This window comes from Netta rufina, assembly GCF_964035555.1.
Source record: "Netta rufina genome assembly, chromosome: 13".
Taxonomy (NCBI): domain Eukaryota; kingdom Metazoa; phylum Chordata; class Aves; order Anseriformes; family Anatidae; genus Netta; species Netta rufina.
The window spans coordinates 9,479,448-9,495,115 of NC_140136.1; the positions used below are offsets into that span (position 1 = coordinate 9,479,448).

The 15,668-nt window shown below is 42.4% G+C and overlaps 1 protein-coding gene across 1 annotated transcript; it reads left to right on the top strand.

Moving 5' to 3' along the window:
- The first annotated feature begins 560 nt into the window (after window positions 1–560).
- Window positions 561–15,460, top strand: CMTM3 (CKLF like MARVEL transmembrane domain containing 3). Its single transcript, XM_084294799.1, has 5 exons — window positions 561–684; window positions 8,975–9,130; window positions 10,881–10,976; window positions 12,220–12,337; window positions 13,599–15,460. Exons 1-5 carry the CDS (start codon window positions 571–573, stop codon window positions 13,625–13,627), a joined length of 513 nt encoding a protein of 170 aa, XP_084150925.1. The 5' UTR covers window positions 561–570; the 3' UTR covers window positions 13,628–15,460.
- The last annotated feature ends 208 nt before the right edge of the window (window positions 15,461–15,668 follow it).

The window sequence follows — 15,668 nt, forward strand, 5'->3', positions numbered from 1 at the left end:
ACAGTATGTGTAAGGGTTGCTGCTACAACTGACTTCACGCTCAGGAAGCCCATCATAAATTTAGGCATCAACTGAGCAAATCTGAGCATTCAAATTAAAGGGCAAGCACCGGTGTGAGGGATAGTTTCAAGGCAGAGGCAGCACAATAGCCAAAAGCAAAGGAATGAAAGGCCTTGTGCTGCGGAAAGGGAACTTGCAACAGAGCACCTGGTGAGGTACCGAGCTGCGGGCAGGGCAGGGAGAGGCCGCCTGGGCTACCCAGCACAGGAGTAAAAACATCAGGAGTGCAGGGGGAAGGGGAAGCCGGGGGGGACGAGGTGCTGGGGGGGCGCTGCCCCCTAAGGCTCCCTCCCGCAGCCACCGCGGGGCAGCCGGCGGATCCCGCCCCCCCGGGGGCCCCCACCCCTCGGATTTGGGGATGCTGAAACTTTTTTTTTTCACGTTTCCGCATTGTCACGATTTCCGCTTCCCTCCTTCAAAAAAAAAAAAAAAAAAAAAAAAAAAAAAAAAAAAAAAGCAGCAGCCCGAGCCGCCCGCGCTCCTCCTCGCCAGCCCGCGGCCGCCGCAGCCATGGAGGAGCCCGAGCCGGGGGCCGAGGCCGCCGCCCCGCCGGGGCTGCGCTCCCTGCTGCCGCCGCGGGACTTCCTCGGCTCCCGCAAGGGGCAGCTGCTGCTCGCCGAGTCGGTAAGGGCCGGGGGCGGGCGGCAAGGGCCGGGGGGGGGGCTGCAGCCTGCGGGTGCCGCGGCCCCGGTGCAGGCAGAGCCCGCTGGGGAAGCGGGAGAGGGGCCGGAGCAGCACCCCGTGCGGTTTGTATTTCATTCTGCCCCCTTTGCACGGTGCGCACAAGCAGCACGGTGCCCGGGTACGGGCGGTAAGTGCTGGTGCTAGCACGGGGCACACGGCAGCCTGTGGTGCTTGCTGCAGACCGAACTCGGTAATTGGTGATGGGTGCCCTGCTGCAGGGGAGCGCAGCCTCCAGCCTGCGGGGCTGAGCTCCCCCACACTCGTTTGTCCCTGGTCACCCAGGAGGACACAGGGGCTCACCCAAAGGCAGAGATTTACTGTTAACGTACCGAATAGCACAGAACAAGCTTGCTCTGGAAAAACTGCTCCCATAGAACTACACTGTGGTTTTCCTTAGGGTCAAGTAGTGAGGTCTGGGCTGGCCGTAATTACAGGCCTTTGCCCATCAAGGGCTTCAAGTGTTACACCAGCGAGCAAAACACCAGAAAGCCTGACAGATGAACAGTTGGCAGCTGGCAGGCAAAGAGGGAACATAGCCACATGGGTAGTGGGTACTTAGAAAGCAAAAGTTAAACTGAAAGTTAAGTGACTGAAATGACTTTTAGCATCTTTAAACTTCTCAATTTCCAAACTCAAAGTTTTCTGTAATTTTAGCAGGAGATTGACAGTTTTGACAGGAGGTAGCCAAACACCAAGACCACCCAAACCAGGGATGGGTATGTTTAAGATCTGTAACATGTCTGTGGCTATCCCCTGCACTAACCCAGAGGAGGAAATAAGGCAATTCAAGCAAGAGAAAGAAAAGGGCCAGCAGCACAGGCGGGCTCCTGGCTGCCCTACACTGCACAGTGCCCATGGTGATGGGTGATGGCAAGGGGCCAGACAGCCCTTCCCCATTGGCTCCTGTGAACCTTTGGTCTGTGGGCACAGTCCTGGGGCAGGCAGCGAGGGGAAGCAGCCTGGCGCTGTAGGACTGGCGTTGAGAGGAGCCTGCTTGTTCAGGAAGTGAGGGCATTTTCTGCGGTGGGGAATCCACGCCTGGGGCTGGGTAGCCGCAAGTCACGGGGAATGTTAGCTCTGCTCGGAAGCCTTAAAACTCCACATAGCCCTGCTCCCTATTCATACAGCATCTGCAGCTGACAAGAAACACATTTAGATGATACGAAAGCCCAACCAACTTTGCTTCTTTGGCACCCATTTTTGTTATGCACTATGACATGTACTGGAATTCCGCATAAAACCTCACAGCCAGCAAATGACAACTTTCAGGGTGCCTGGCTTTTTAACATTTCTGATGGGTGACATATTTGAGGAATAGTATTCTGGTCATGGGATCAGACTTACCCTTCTGTTGACAGAGAGAAGTACTGATTATGCCTCTCCAAAGTAATAAAAACTGCTGTGTCCTGACACAATAGGGATTTATCCTTTGTAAGGCCATTTAGGGCTTCCTGAGGGTTTGGCGGACTGAAAACAGCTCTAAGATCCATCTGTCGAAGCTGCAGTGTAAGCTTTCTGTGAGCTCCTTGCAGGCCAGCCCACATGTTTAGGATGACGTTTCTTGGCAGAGGGGAGGCAGCAGTAGTTTCTCTCCAGTAGCATCAGCTTTGCCAGAAGAAATCCCTGAAAACAACGCAGACCCCTGAAAAAAAAAGTCTGTATACAATTAAAGAAATACAGTGCCAGATATTTGAAGATGAGTCCAAGTTAAATCTATCATAGTTGAAATCTGTGTTTCAGCTTTAGCTTTCCATTGGTTGCATTAAACGTCTGATTCCTGCTCTTTGACAGTACTAGGGTTGGGTGAGGTCCTGCATAAATGCATGTAAATTGTATTCATGGGATGCAGATTTTGAACAGCATCTTTTACTCAGAAACAAAATGGGTTTCTCATTATTGCTACTGAATCTCTCTGACATTATTCAGCAGCTTGGCAAGTCACAAGAAATGCACTTTATTTCTCAGTCATTAAGGTCATGCAAATATTAGCACCCCTGCAGGTAGTTCAGAGGTTCTTTGTTCAGCTACTGAAAATGCCAAAAAATTTTGTTTCAACATCAAAAAAAGCAAACCATCATATTCTGTAAAGTATCATACCACCAAAGCAAAGAAGCAACTTGCAAATATATCTGGGCTATATGGCTGTACTTCTTTTTATGCCTGCAAGGAACAGAATTGGGCTTCAGGAAATTCCTTCAGCCCAGCAACCTTGTTGCTAGTGCACTTGGTGCCAGTAACTCCATTAAATTGTCTTGTTTTGTCCAATAGACCTGGCTGACATACGATCAGTTCAGCTGTCATAAATTAGAGCAGACTGACGGACTTTATGAATTCAGACAACTGCCACATTCAACCACTCCTTAATTTGCACCATTTGAGGTCTTGGTAGACACAGAAGACAATGTGGCCTTTCTTGGAGAAAGCAAGCCCCCAGCCTTCACAGAACACAGCCAAGGAAATGGAATGAGCCTCTCAGCCTGCCACGTGCAGCACTGGTACCACTTTCGCTGGGGCATCCTGGAGGAGAGCTGCACGGAGCTCCAAAAGTGAGCCTGCTGGGCAGGACTGCGGAGCTCAGAGGGAAGGAAACTGCCAGAGCCAGCTTTTAAAAAACATTTTGAAAATATTCTTAAAATAACATTCACGCACATTCTTCTACAAAGTGAAAGTGCACCCAAACACTGTCAGCATCCAGTCTTTCATGTCAGCTGCTCTGTGGGCTACCAAATCTGGGCATTCTGGCACTTCCTCTAGAACAAGTTACGCTGGTGATGAAACTAATTACAGCTAGAAGCTTAATCATCTCAAATTTTATTCAGAGAAGGAAGTTGTTTTTCCCCCTGCTCCTTTTCCTTTTGATCTTCCTACCTTATGAATTTTTTATTCCATCTGGGATAGCTACACAGCTACAAAGGAGCAGCAACATCAAATACGTATATAAGCTTTGCTGTCTCTCTCCTGATCCTGTTTATTCTGTCTGGCTCCACTGCTTTCTAATCACCACTCTCTCTGACAAGGTTATTTTTATTTTCCTTTCTATTTTCTCTCCATAGCATATCTTCTATATACTTCAAAACTCATTTTAAGCTGTTCATTTTTCCTTAATATTCAAGTTGCCATCTTGAAGGCCAACACATCATCCATGCTCTCCTCCTGCATAAGAGGCCTATTTTCTAGTTCCCTCTGTCCCGTGTTGGAACCATTGAACAGCCATGCTCATTCCCTAGAATCCACTATGCAATAGCATTACAAATTGTGTAATAAAAATATGACTACCTCAGGTTGTCCTGTGTCACCTTTGTGACAACACAAAGGATGTAGAAATTGTTTTATCTGTTTTTTCTTCTTTTCCTGTCTGTCTTCTGTTCTTTTATCTTTTCAGTCTTCTCTGAACTGCACTTCATAACTGACATTTCCAGATTCTCTGTGCAAAGCCGCCCCTGAAGACAAGCCCTGTGACTTTCTCTGGGTCTGTAGCCAGGCGAGCCCTGCCGCTAACTCTGGGTGGACCAAGAACCAAGGTGACTCCACAAGGAACATGAAGTAACTCAACAGTAGAGACCCCTAAGATCTCTCTCTCTCTGCTAGTGAACAATAACAAAATACACAGTTATCCAAAAGACATCACTGCTAGTCACTTTTTAAACTATTTAAGCAAACCTGTTCTTTTCTGTGGAGGGGGAAATGAGCTGCACACATTTGGCCACACAGAGCAGCAAGTGAAGTACAGCAGGGCGTGTGGAGTTGTGTACAATGATGTAAGCTGCTTCCTGGCATCCATGTCATCCCCCCACGGGCTGGAGTGGGTCTGTTCTTCATGCACAGGGGAGACAAACGCCTTCACATCCTGCCTGTGACCTCAGCACTTTAGCAGTCTTCCCTTAAGGAGCACGCTGCTTTAATCGCACTAAGTAATTTTATTTTATACCTTACATTGAAAGCTGGCTATGCGATAAAGTATAGCCTTCATAGTGTCTGGCCAGTTGATGAAGCCCAGAAACACATTATTAAGTAAATACTGCATGGAAGAAGTTTACTGTATCAAATACAATACCAAGAGTTCCTTTTTTAAAAAGTAATATTTAATTATATTTTTCATTAATTGGGTACGTTCCCCCAAAAAAATGTGCTTAGTGAAAAACTGGGCCTCTTCTCTTGACAAGACTTTTTATATTCATACCACGGCCAGAGCATGATAGGATCTTGTTCTGCCCTTTGCTGAACAAGAGCTTTTTGCCTTCAAATATTCCTCCACAGCAAAGGTGGCAAGGATCACATTAACCTTTCAGCAGGAGGGCAGGAACAACTCAGACTCCTTAACTGCTATCAATCACAAGGATGTAATCCCAGGAGCAAAAGAAAACCCCCATGTAAATACAAATTAACGCAATTGATAAACACTCCCCCATTTCACCCCCCCCCCCCCCCCCAAAGCAGCAGTGCTTTCTGAGTTTGAAAGTGCTAGAAATAAACTTGCAACTGCACTGAGCCTCACAAACTTCCTCTCTTTTTTTTTTTTATAGCAGATATAGAGCTGTTAGAGAAATGACCTCTCTGAAGTGAATGTTTAAAAGTGCAACTTCAGTTTAAAAAAAAAGTGTGAAGCAAGCGTGACATGCACTGGATCATTTGACAGTCCTTTAGAGAGGTCAGGCTACATTCTGAAGGTTGCTTTGATGTAGTCATATTTTAGAGCAACTTTCAGTTTGCTAGATATTTGTCTCAAAGATTTGAAATCTGGAGAAGTAAATAAATAGGTGTTCGTTATTTCTGGGTACAAACTGGCCCATCAGTGTTTTTATTGGGGGAAGAGAAGTATATTTTAAAGTTACCAAGTTTTCAGATGGTATCAACTCCTTCACTTACTAGCACTGCAATTAAAAGGTCAGATGCTAACAAGTTACCTAGTCACTTTTATGTTTCAAAAAACAGAGAAAATAGTCTTAGATAACAATACTGTTAGGATATTGCTCAGGGAGTCCGTGCACTCCACCCATCAGAAGGGGAAATGAGCTCTACAAGAAGAGAAATGAGAAACAGTCAGAAGCTGACAGCTTTGTGTGCTCTTGTATTATGCAGAACTGTCCCCAAGTTACAGAGCGGATCAGGCATTAATATCCATGTCAGGGCTCTGACATAAGCACCAGACAAACAAAGCAAGAAAGCCAAAGAACAAGTTGCAGCACAGCAGCCACCACCTGACAGAGCCATCAGGCACCTCCTTCCTCTTGTTTCATTTTTTCTTCCCAAGCCTTGCTGCTTCCCTCTGAGTGCCTTCCAGCCTCACCTCGTTGAAGGCTCTAACATCTAAGAATACTGTCTGTCAAACCTTCATTTTCAAAAGCTGATCCAGTATTTTGTGGGTGGGTATTTCACTTATGTGCTAGTAATAAAACACTCCTCAGACCTTTTCGGGCTCTGAACACCACTAAAACAAGGGATGAGTAGAGGAGCAATTATCACTCTTTGTGTTGGCTTCTTTCCCTTTTACTATTGTTATCAGTAACTACTGAAATCAAGGGAACTCTTGCAATTCAGAGTTTTTTAATCCGGCCCTGACATGTCCTTCCTGAGCACGATAGGATGCTGACAAGTAGTGTAAGGCACGGAAAGCTCTGAGTGGCTGGACCCCAACCAGCAGTCGTTTTGGTGGTTGAGCTGGGAGTATGATCACCATTCACCAGGGTTAAGGAATAGGCAGGAGGAGATTGCTCCGATTCTATCAAAAACTAAGGCATTTGTGTGAGCAAGTAACTAGCCAATTGACTAGGTTTTATAATAGACAACTAATACTTTGCCAGATGCCACCTTCTTTGAATGGGACCAGATTAGAAAGCCAGAACGCTCAGGCTGATCCTTTCATCTGTCCAGCAGTTTATTTTTAACCCAGACAGGAACACTGTCATCACACCAGCACAGAGGAACAGGAAAAGTCCCCTTGGAGTGCTCTTGCATGAAACATGGTTTGTGTCCTGAGCTGTGTTGCAGCACCTGAGGCTCTGCTGTAGAGCGCTTCATACTGCTGAAGACCTGCTCAGGGCCACGGGGTTGAGGGGAAGAGCATGGGATCCTCAAATTACACAGATTACCATAAGGCTGATCTTAAGAGAACAGAAAGGCCCTTCATTTTACCTAATAATTAATGCTTCTGACAGAAAACCTTTTTCACAGTTTAAAGGCAGCATAGGAGTTACCGTATCAAACGGAACCGAGATCAAAGTCATCTCTGCTGTGCTTCATGAACTTACAGATCTGAAATTTGCCTCTTTACCTTCCCTCACTGCTGTCATATGATGTATTATTTAACATATAATGCATTTAATTCTCTCATAAAGGATCTGCAAAGTGTAGGTCAGGTCTAACTTTTTGATGTTGAAAGGGTTTTCCTTGGTTGGACCTACCCTGAATGCATCTCCTCCCTGCTGCTGTTCATCCCTGAGTATTTCTCTGTCTCTGGATCACGGCTGTCGTACGCTTTCCTGTAGCCAGAAAAAAAGGGAGAGTTTTTTTTAAACACAAGAATAAACATGAAAGAGATGTCCTATCTACATAGCAATTTTTTGAACCTAGAAAACTTGAAACCAAGTCTAAATTACATTCCACAAACATGGGTGAACCAGATACACAAAGCTGAAGTCGAGTTCTTTCTGTTCTCATTCCTTGGGTGGGGTGGTGGGAAGGAATGGGCAGTATGACAAGGAGGAGGAAGAAGTCCTCTCTCCTCCTATCAGTTCTCAAGTTCTGTTACGTCCATCTTCTGTTCAAACAATATGTATTACTTTTCATTCACAGAAATAAAATAACAGGATAAGATACATGTACATCAAGTTCCCTCCCACTATATGAAAACTCTGGAAAAGCCTGCAAAGAGGTTATTCAAGCAATAGCAAATAATAGTAAGAGAAATAACAACAAATAGGATAAATATTAACAGACAACAGCCCTCAGTGTGGAAATGAACTCTGTATAATAAATCAAACCATCTTTCTACAACTTAATGAAACAAGAACTGCACAGAGGCATTTTTAAGATAAATACAGTATTTTTCTGAAAATGTCACATCCTTTCAAATTTACCACCCAGTCCTAATGGATCAAAACAATATACTCCCGTTACTATGGTCCTGGTCAAGAACTGACTGCTTTTACAGAATTTAGAATAAAGGCTTGTTAATTTATCAAATTAATAAATCATTTCAATAGGATTGAACTGCTTATTTGCCCACTATATGTAAATGGGCTCTTTTGATGCATGTATGTGAGGTTTGACATATCTCTCATAGGCTCAATTAATGCCTTACCTTTCAAATATAATGAAGGTATTTATTTAAGTACAGGTGGTTCACAGGAACACACACTAGCAACAATCAAATAAAGCCATGGTTATGAAATTTAATGAGGGAAATGCACTGATGATCTCTGTCCAAACATTTGTGCTTTTTGAGAACCCAAAAGTCCCAAGATCCCAAAGCCCTCAGAGGTACCATGTAGGGGAGAAATATGTCTATTTTTAGGGTTAGATGAGTGAAAAATATGAATTCCCAATTTAGAATTAAAGTTGAGAAAATCCTGCTGGTCTAGTACTTAAACAGTGTCTACTGCTATGGTGACCAAAAACATATCTGAGCACCCAGGGCAGAAATTTGCCTTCAAGAGGAAAGGCTGCGTACAGCAGCTCAGGTGTAAATTAACACATAATAAATGCACTTACAAAAAGTGTCTTTATTTAATATGCTAGCTAGACAGTTGTTTACACTGGGAAACTAGAACCAGAGATGTACAGAAAGCACATAACTAATTCTCGGGTCTTTTCTATCCATCAACAGAATACTTTCTTTCAGCTCCAAGGAGATTATAAATGCTGAGTTACTTTGGGCTATATGAACTAAGATTTGTGTTTCAAATGAGAACTGTCATAGTTGAAAGCTTAAAGCTCTGTTTGCTTGGCAATGTTCCACTCTATTTTCAGAATTATGTTATCAGAGTTGCTTACAATCCAGAGCAAATTATTGACTCAGATAGGTGCAAATGCATCAAGCTGTCTGGAAAGTTACTTTTACATACACTGAAATAAATGACATTAGAGTTATTCCTCAACAAACAAGAATATTCATTTGGTGCAAGAGAAGTGGGAAGCAAGATATGCCATCACCAGCAGAGTAACACTTCAAAGCTGCTCAGCTGCCTGAGGCTTTTCCATGCGAATAACTAGTGTTTTCCTTTTCTTGTAGGTGCTGTCATTTATCATTTTTATCTGCTATATTGCATCTTCAGCTGCCTCTTTCATGATGGCACCACTCCTAGAATTTCTGCTGGCGTTGTTTCTTTTTTTTGCCTATGCCTCTAAACTTAATGAGAAGTTTAAAGGACTCTACTGGCCTTTGACGGTAAGTGAAATGTGAAATACAAGCACAGATTTAATTGTACAGTAGAACATCAGAGAAGGGACTGTACTGGAGTTTAGGCTGGCTGCTAACAACTTTACCATCTTACAAGAAATATGTCCATATTACCTCTCATTCAAAAGGTTCCAAAGCATTCTTTAAACTGTGATCTACTATATACTTTCTAGGTGTTGACACAAAGCACAGTTTTACTAGAGCATAGAATTTATGCCTGATTCTGCGCAAATGGTTTAGCAGTGAAATTTTCAAAAGCAGCCAATATCAGCCTGACCAATGTTGCCACCCTTACAAATGCAGAAACTGAGGCACACTGCATTGTAATGCACCTACTTCACTAAAATGTTTGAAAATTCTTAAGTAAGTGCTGTTCAGATGCAGAGTCGTACTTACATGCAAATGGCTAACTACATTTGTTAAGTGGGGATGCCCTGCAGCTCTTTTTGGCAGGGGCTCACACACACAGTCACTGGCTACTCATTAGGGAGTTTTCAGGTTTGCAGTTGCAAGTAATTACTGCTCAATGACCGCTGGATGTCTCTGTTGCTTCAAACATACATTAATAAGGGAACATTTATCTAGCAGTACAAACACACACACACAAAAAAACACTAACCCGATCGATTTGGGTTCTCTTTTGATACAGTCCAGCACAAGTTCACCCTGGTGAGATTTGAATGGGAACTCTTAACTTATAAAGGGAGCATTAGCAAGGCCTTTTTGTGGATAAAACAACAGCAGTGACAGACTATGAAAGTTTGTGTGCTTTTCAGATGGTAATCTCAATTTCACTATCCAGAACTAAGACAAAAAAGCATTTATGTTTATTATATCCATTACTATAATATACTCCAGCCACAGAATGTAGATAACTAACCTCAGTCTGACTCCAGAGGAATCAAGTTTCTTGTAGAATTTGTCTCTTGAGATGGTATCTTATCCATCCATCTGTTCTGAAAAGGCAGAAGATCTAATTGTGAACAGAGGTCAAGATACCATTCTTCCATTCACATGATTTACACATGCTCTAGCAATCACAGTTCTTCATTTAATACACAGTTCACAGACATGGCTGCTCCAGCACATCACTGCTTGTATTAGAGGGCATGGTCCTTGCCCTGCAGAGCTACAGCAGCACATATTTCTATGATAAAAATTGGTACGTTCACTTCAGGCTAGCTGCAGGAGGCCCAGGTATACATAACTAAGTATAAATGATAGCCCTAACACTACAAGTGTTTATTTCCTGAATGAGGAGTTCCTACAGACAAGGCTAATTCTGTAGGGAAGCAAGCACACTTGTGCAGTTTTCATCTTGCATTCTTCCCATAGGCAGTGGTACCCCTGCAGAGCACTTGCTATTGCAGTTCTGCTTACAAGTGAAATTTTTTAAGGCATTTCAAATTATTCTTCCATTAGTCCTTGTGATGCCTCATGTGAAATGTCACAGAAAGATTGCCCTTGAAGAAAGGTCTCAGAATGTGATAAAAGGAGGCTTTATACCAACGTGTAGGAGCAGAAGCTAATGCTAAGATTTCAGTCATCTTTCATTTAATAATCTTTCCCAGATGAGCAACTCATCTGCTGCAAATACCGTGCTGTAGTCACACTTCAGCACCAGGCAAGTCCAGTGACTTAACACCAAACATTTATAATTTTTGAAGCGATTCTTAGAGGAGTTTGGATTTTGAAATTACGTGACTGATCTGACAATGCAAGATGGTTTATTTTACAGGATTTCTTGCGCTGCGTCACTGCTGCTGTTATCTACTTCGCCATTTCAATCGCTGCTGTCTCAAAATACAATGATGGAGCATCTAAAGCAGCAGGAGTAAGTAGATGTGAGCTTCCCACTTAAGTATTTTGGTGGATTACATAGGCACATACATCAGAAACAATGAAATTTTGACCCCACTGCAAGTAGTAGAAGCTTCTTCAATTAACTATGTAAAGAATTTGCCCTAAGCAAGGAAGAAATGGCCAGTTATTTAGAAAAACAGGTTTTGAATCAACGAACGGCTGTTTTCATCCAAACGCTGCTGCTCAATGTTAATTGTACTACTTTGGGAAGGCATCTATATGTATTCTGCTTTTTAATTTTACCAACTGTAAAATGAACATAAAACTTATCTGTTCCTTAAAGAAAAAATTACTTGAATGAAGGGGAAATTATAATAATACATGTAACTTCTAAGGATGATCCAAGTTAAAGTAATTTCAACCTTGTGCCTCTATTGCTTTATTTTATTTGGATGAGTTGAAACAAGAGCAGCGTCATTTTACCCTCCAGGATACAGACTGTCCAGGCAAGAGCCTTTGCTGTCAGCATTTTCTGTTCAGAAATAAGATACAGCCTCTCCATCTGCAACTTGACTCTAGGCATCAATAATTTATGCTTCATAAATGAAATTTGCATTAAGACATTAGAAGACAGGGAAGAACAATACCCAGTACTGTTAGCCACCGATCTTTACCAAGCAATCCCATGTTATACACAATTTCACAACAAGGATCTTGTTGTAATTTTTGTCACTCTGTTTAGACATGGAACAGTGCAACATAGCATTTACCCTATCTGCTGCTTTGACATTGAATAGATAACTCCAGAATCATTTTATCTCAACCCAATTCATGCTGTAATAGACATGTGTCTCCCCGCAAATAAGTTTAAAAAAAAAAAAAAAAAAAAAAGATTTCTAGGGAAACTGAGGTGATTTGTGAGTGGTAGAGATGCCCTGGGATGGTGGCAGTGTAGGTTACACTCTCCTGTGGTACCTGGTACAGGACACTCAGGACATGCGCAGAGACAGAGAGGGATGTAGCCCGGGGAAGGGCTAAGGACACACCTGACAGAGCAACTGCAGGGATCACTGCTCAGGCTCCCAAAATAGCTCTCAGTTAGTTGATGCCAGCCAGTCACAGGGTTTTCCCATCCCCATCTTTTTAGAGTGAGGCAAGCCAAAATCAAGCCCAAGTTTTCCTCAAGAGATTTTCTTTTGTCACTTAAGCTTATTCTGGTTTGTCATTGATAGACATAAACTGTTGTTAAAGATAATATTATTTTGCTATTTTAGGTATTTGGATTTATAGCCACAATAGTGTATGCTATTGATTTCTACATAACGTTTAACGACCTGGTTACTTTCCTCAAGCAAGGCAATTCTGAGTCCCCTGAAAGGCGCAAGTCAGAAGGTAGGTAAAATTCCCCGTTTTGGTCATACAGCACAGAGCATGAGACTTTCTCCTCTATTCACCCTTCATATGAGAGCAAGAGCACTCATTAAAGAGTTTCCTTTCTTGGCTACCTGAGATTTCTATGCCTTGAGCAGGCTGAATTATGAAGTTCCTCAGTCTTAAAACAGAACTGGAATTTTAATTATTTATAAAGATACTAGCAAGCCAAGAATTTGAAGTTTAGTTTCTCAGTTTTGTGCCATCTACGTTTGAAAGTCCCCTAAATCCAACTTCCAACTTCTACAGTAGAAGTTGGAAGTTGGATTTAGGGGACTCCCATCAAAATGTCTTAGTTTAGTTGTCTAAAAAGCTCTTTTCTCTTTATCATCTCTTTATTATTACGACTTATCCCAGAAGATACACAGTAAAGCTAACAGTCATTTCCAGATATTTTAGTAGACTGTTAAGTGCTTTGTAAGCTTTAGGCCAAAGAGACTAAGGAAAGAAGACACAAATGAACAGATCACAGGAAACAGACTCTTAGAAAGACAAGAACTTTCTCCCCACAAACTGAAATTACCTCAGAACAAATCAGGTTATTAGGGTATAAAATTAGGCTAAATATTGGGTCATTTGCCTGGAGATAGAGAAACATATCAACTTACAAACAGGTAGTCATGCACCTTTGTGTTGGTGATGTGACCAAGAAAGAGCTCTGCCCAGCAGCACTGCTCCTCCAATACAAAAACCCACATCCATGCTGTTACTCAACTGCGAAGGCCAGAAATCTCTTGCTTCTTGCAAGCCCAGTCTCAAGCTCGGGCAAATGTATCTCTATAAGCCTATAGGGATTTCTTAATGCCCTAAAGCTTCTGGCTTTCAGATCCGTTTAACTGGCAGTGCGTAACCGTGACCCACAGCAGGGAGCAATACTCTAGTACAGGAAGCACATCTTAAGCAGACTTCCTCTTGGTGGTCATGCTAACAATATCTTTGTGACTTCTTTCACTGTAACTGTTATCTGTGTTGCCACTGTCTAAATGCCTCTCAGCAACATTTCACAGGTCCCGTGAAATACTATTTCAGGCTCTATCAGGTTAGCAAGCACTGTCATTTTAAAAGCTTCCTCCTAAATACGCCACATCCTTCCAAGCAGGCACCCACAGAGAAGCAGTAGGTCTCTCTCAGCAAGAGCTAAAGCTGCTGCAACTTCCAGTTTATGTTTTCATTATTATGATTTTTTTGTTTGGTTGCGTTTTTTTTTTATTATTAATTTCAGATGAGGACTCTGATTCTGACTCAGACTGAAAAGCCAAACACCAACGAAGCGTGAAGGGAAGATGATCAAGCACCTTCCTCTCTGCTGAATGCACTGCCAATTGAGACATCTCCCTTAATTCAGCCTTGATATCCTCTTTCCACTTCACTGTTCATGGAATCACCAAAGCATAGGGCAGTGATGTGGAAAAGGACGCTATTCCCATCGCCATTAAACACTCTGAGAAATAAGGATTTACAGTACAGATTCTACAGATTTTAACCTGTTACAGATGTCTGTATCCAAACAAAACACCAGTTCTCCATTGCCCCTCATTACTCAGCACTGCAATGTACTGAGTAAATGAGAACATAGTATTTGAAACTTATAGCAGAGCTTTTAATATGCTTTCTTAATTCCAAGTCTTTAACACTTATAGCTTTAATACTTCTTGCTGTGCCAAAGAAGAGAGGCCCAGAATGCCTCTATTTCATTTATATTTTTCTTGATTAACTAATAATATTTCTTTATCTAAAGTCTGAGTATTCCCATATCTCAGCCGTATCAAGGCATTGATTGATTACAGTTAACGTGTTGGTTTCAATACATTAATATCTACTGCCTATCTCTGACAAGAAATGACAACTGGAAATCTGCAACAAGAACAAAACTCAAGCGTAATTGTGCCTCACGTTAGCTGGCACATCAAGCATTCACGATCACTTTTGAAGCTGCCTGGATGGGGTCACATTCCTGTCTCTGCAATTTCACCGAAGATACGAAGTAGAACGGAAGAGGCATCAACTTACTCTGCCCTTCCTACCATTTGCATGGAAGCCCTCGTACATGTTTGGACATACTGGTAAAGAAGGCTTGCCAAATACCATCCAACAACACTATCTGCTCATCAAAGCCTGCAAATATTGGTGTGCAAGATAGCCCTGTCTGATCTCATGCTCTGTATTGCGAATACTGGTTCTCAGATGAGAAGTAGCACTGCACTTGGTTTGCTGGCTCACAAAACAGATGATTATCTGAAAAACTCAGGATACCTGTGCCCCCAAGGGCAACATCTCCTTCCCACTGTGAAGAGGCAAAAAAGTCAACCTCCAAACTAAAGAACATCTGCAAAGAAATTAATTTTCCCAGCCCTCCCTCTCCCATTCCCTACCATCCTGTGAAAGGGCAATTCATCTCTTGATCTAATATTTTGAGGGAAAAACTTTCTGAATTTCCATCAGTTCGTGTTTTCTTGGGTAGCACAGCCTACCTTGAAATGCGCATCCACATGTAAACATGTATTACTTGGAAAAAGCGTGGCATGCTTCTCTTATATGGCATCAGGTCTATTACTAAGAAACCTGTATACATTAAAAAGATTAATATAGCACCAGAACAGGTGGCTTTAACAAAAATAATTAAAATGAGAGCAGATGGTACTAACAGAGTAAATGAAAAACAGAGCTAGAACAATAAAGGCAGATTTCATTTGGAACAAAATGACCGCTTGGGTTCCAATTCCCTGCTAGCAGCTGGCTGCTAACAGGCAAAAGCACGGTACCTAACAGCGAGCTGGTGCTTGGGAAGGTGCTGGCCAGATTCAAAGATGTCTGACAGGCAGCTTCTACAACTCCTGTTTCCAAGACCACTGAAGGAACAAAAGCAAAACAAATGTTTGCTTCCAAATGTGATAAATACACTTTGCTTTTCTGAGAAGGAATTCTTTGGACCTTTTCCTGTAAGAAATCCCGTATTTCTTTCCTCTCTCTTGTCATGTTTTACTGACACTCACTGTGACGTCAGGGGACCTGGGCTCATTTTTATATTCAATTGTTTTGTACATATATATTTTTTTTTAACTGTACTGCATGTCACAGCTGGAAACTAGTACATGGTTAATATTTAGAAACCATGTTGGATTAAAACCTCTTTTAATAGAAATTTGGGTTTTCTTTACTTATTTTAAGATCTCATTTTACTGCCTTGCCTCTGACCAGCAGGAATAACGGTGTTTTGGGGAACTCCAACACAAAGGACACCACAGGCTGGGGAAGCAGTTGATAGCACAGAGCCAGCACCCAGAGACCAATT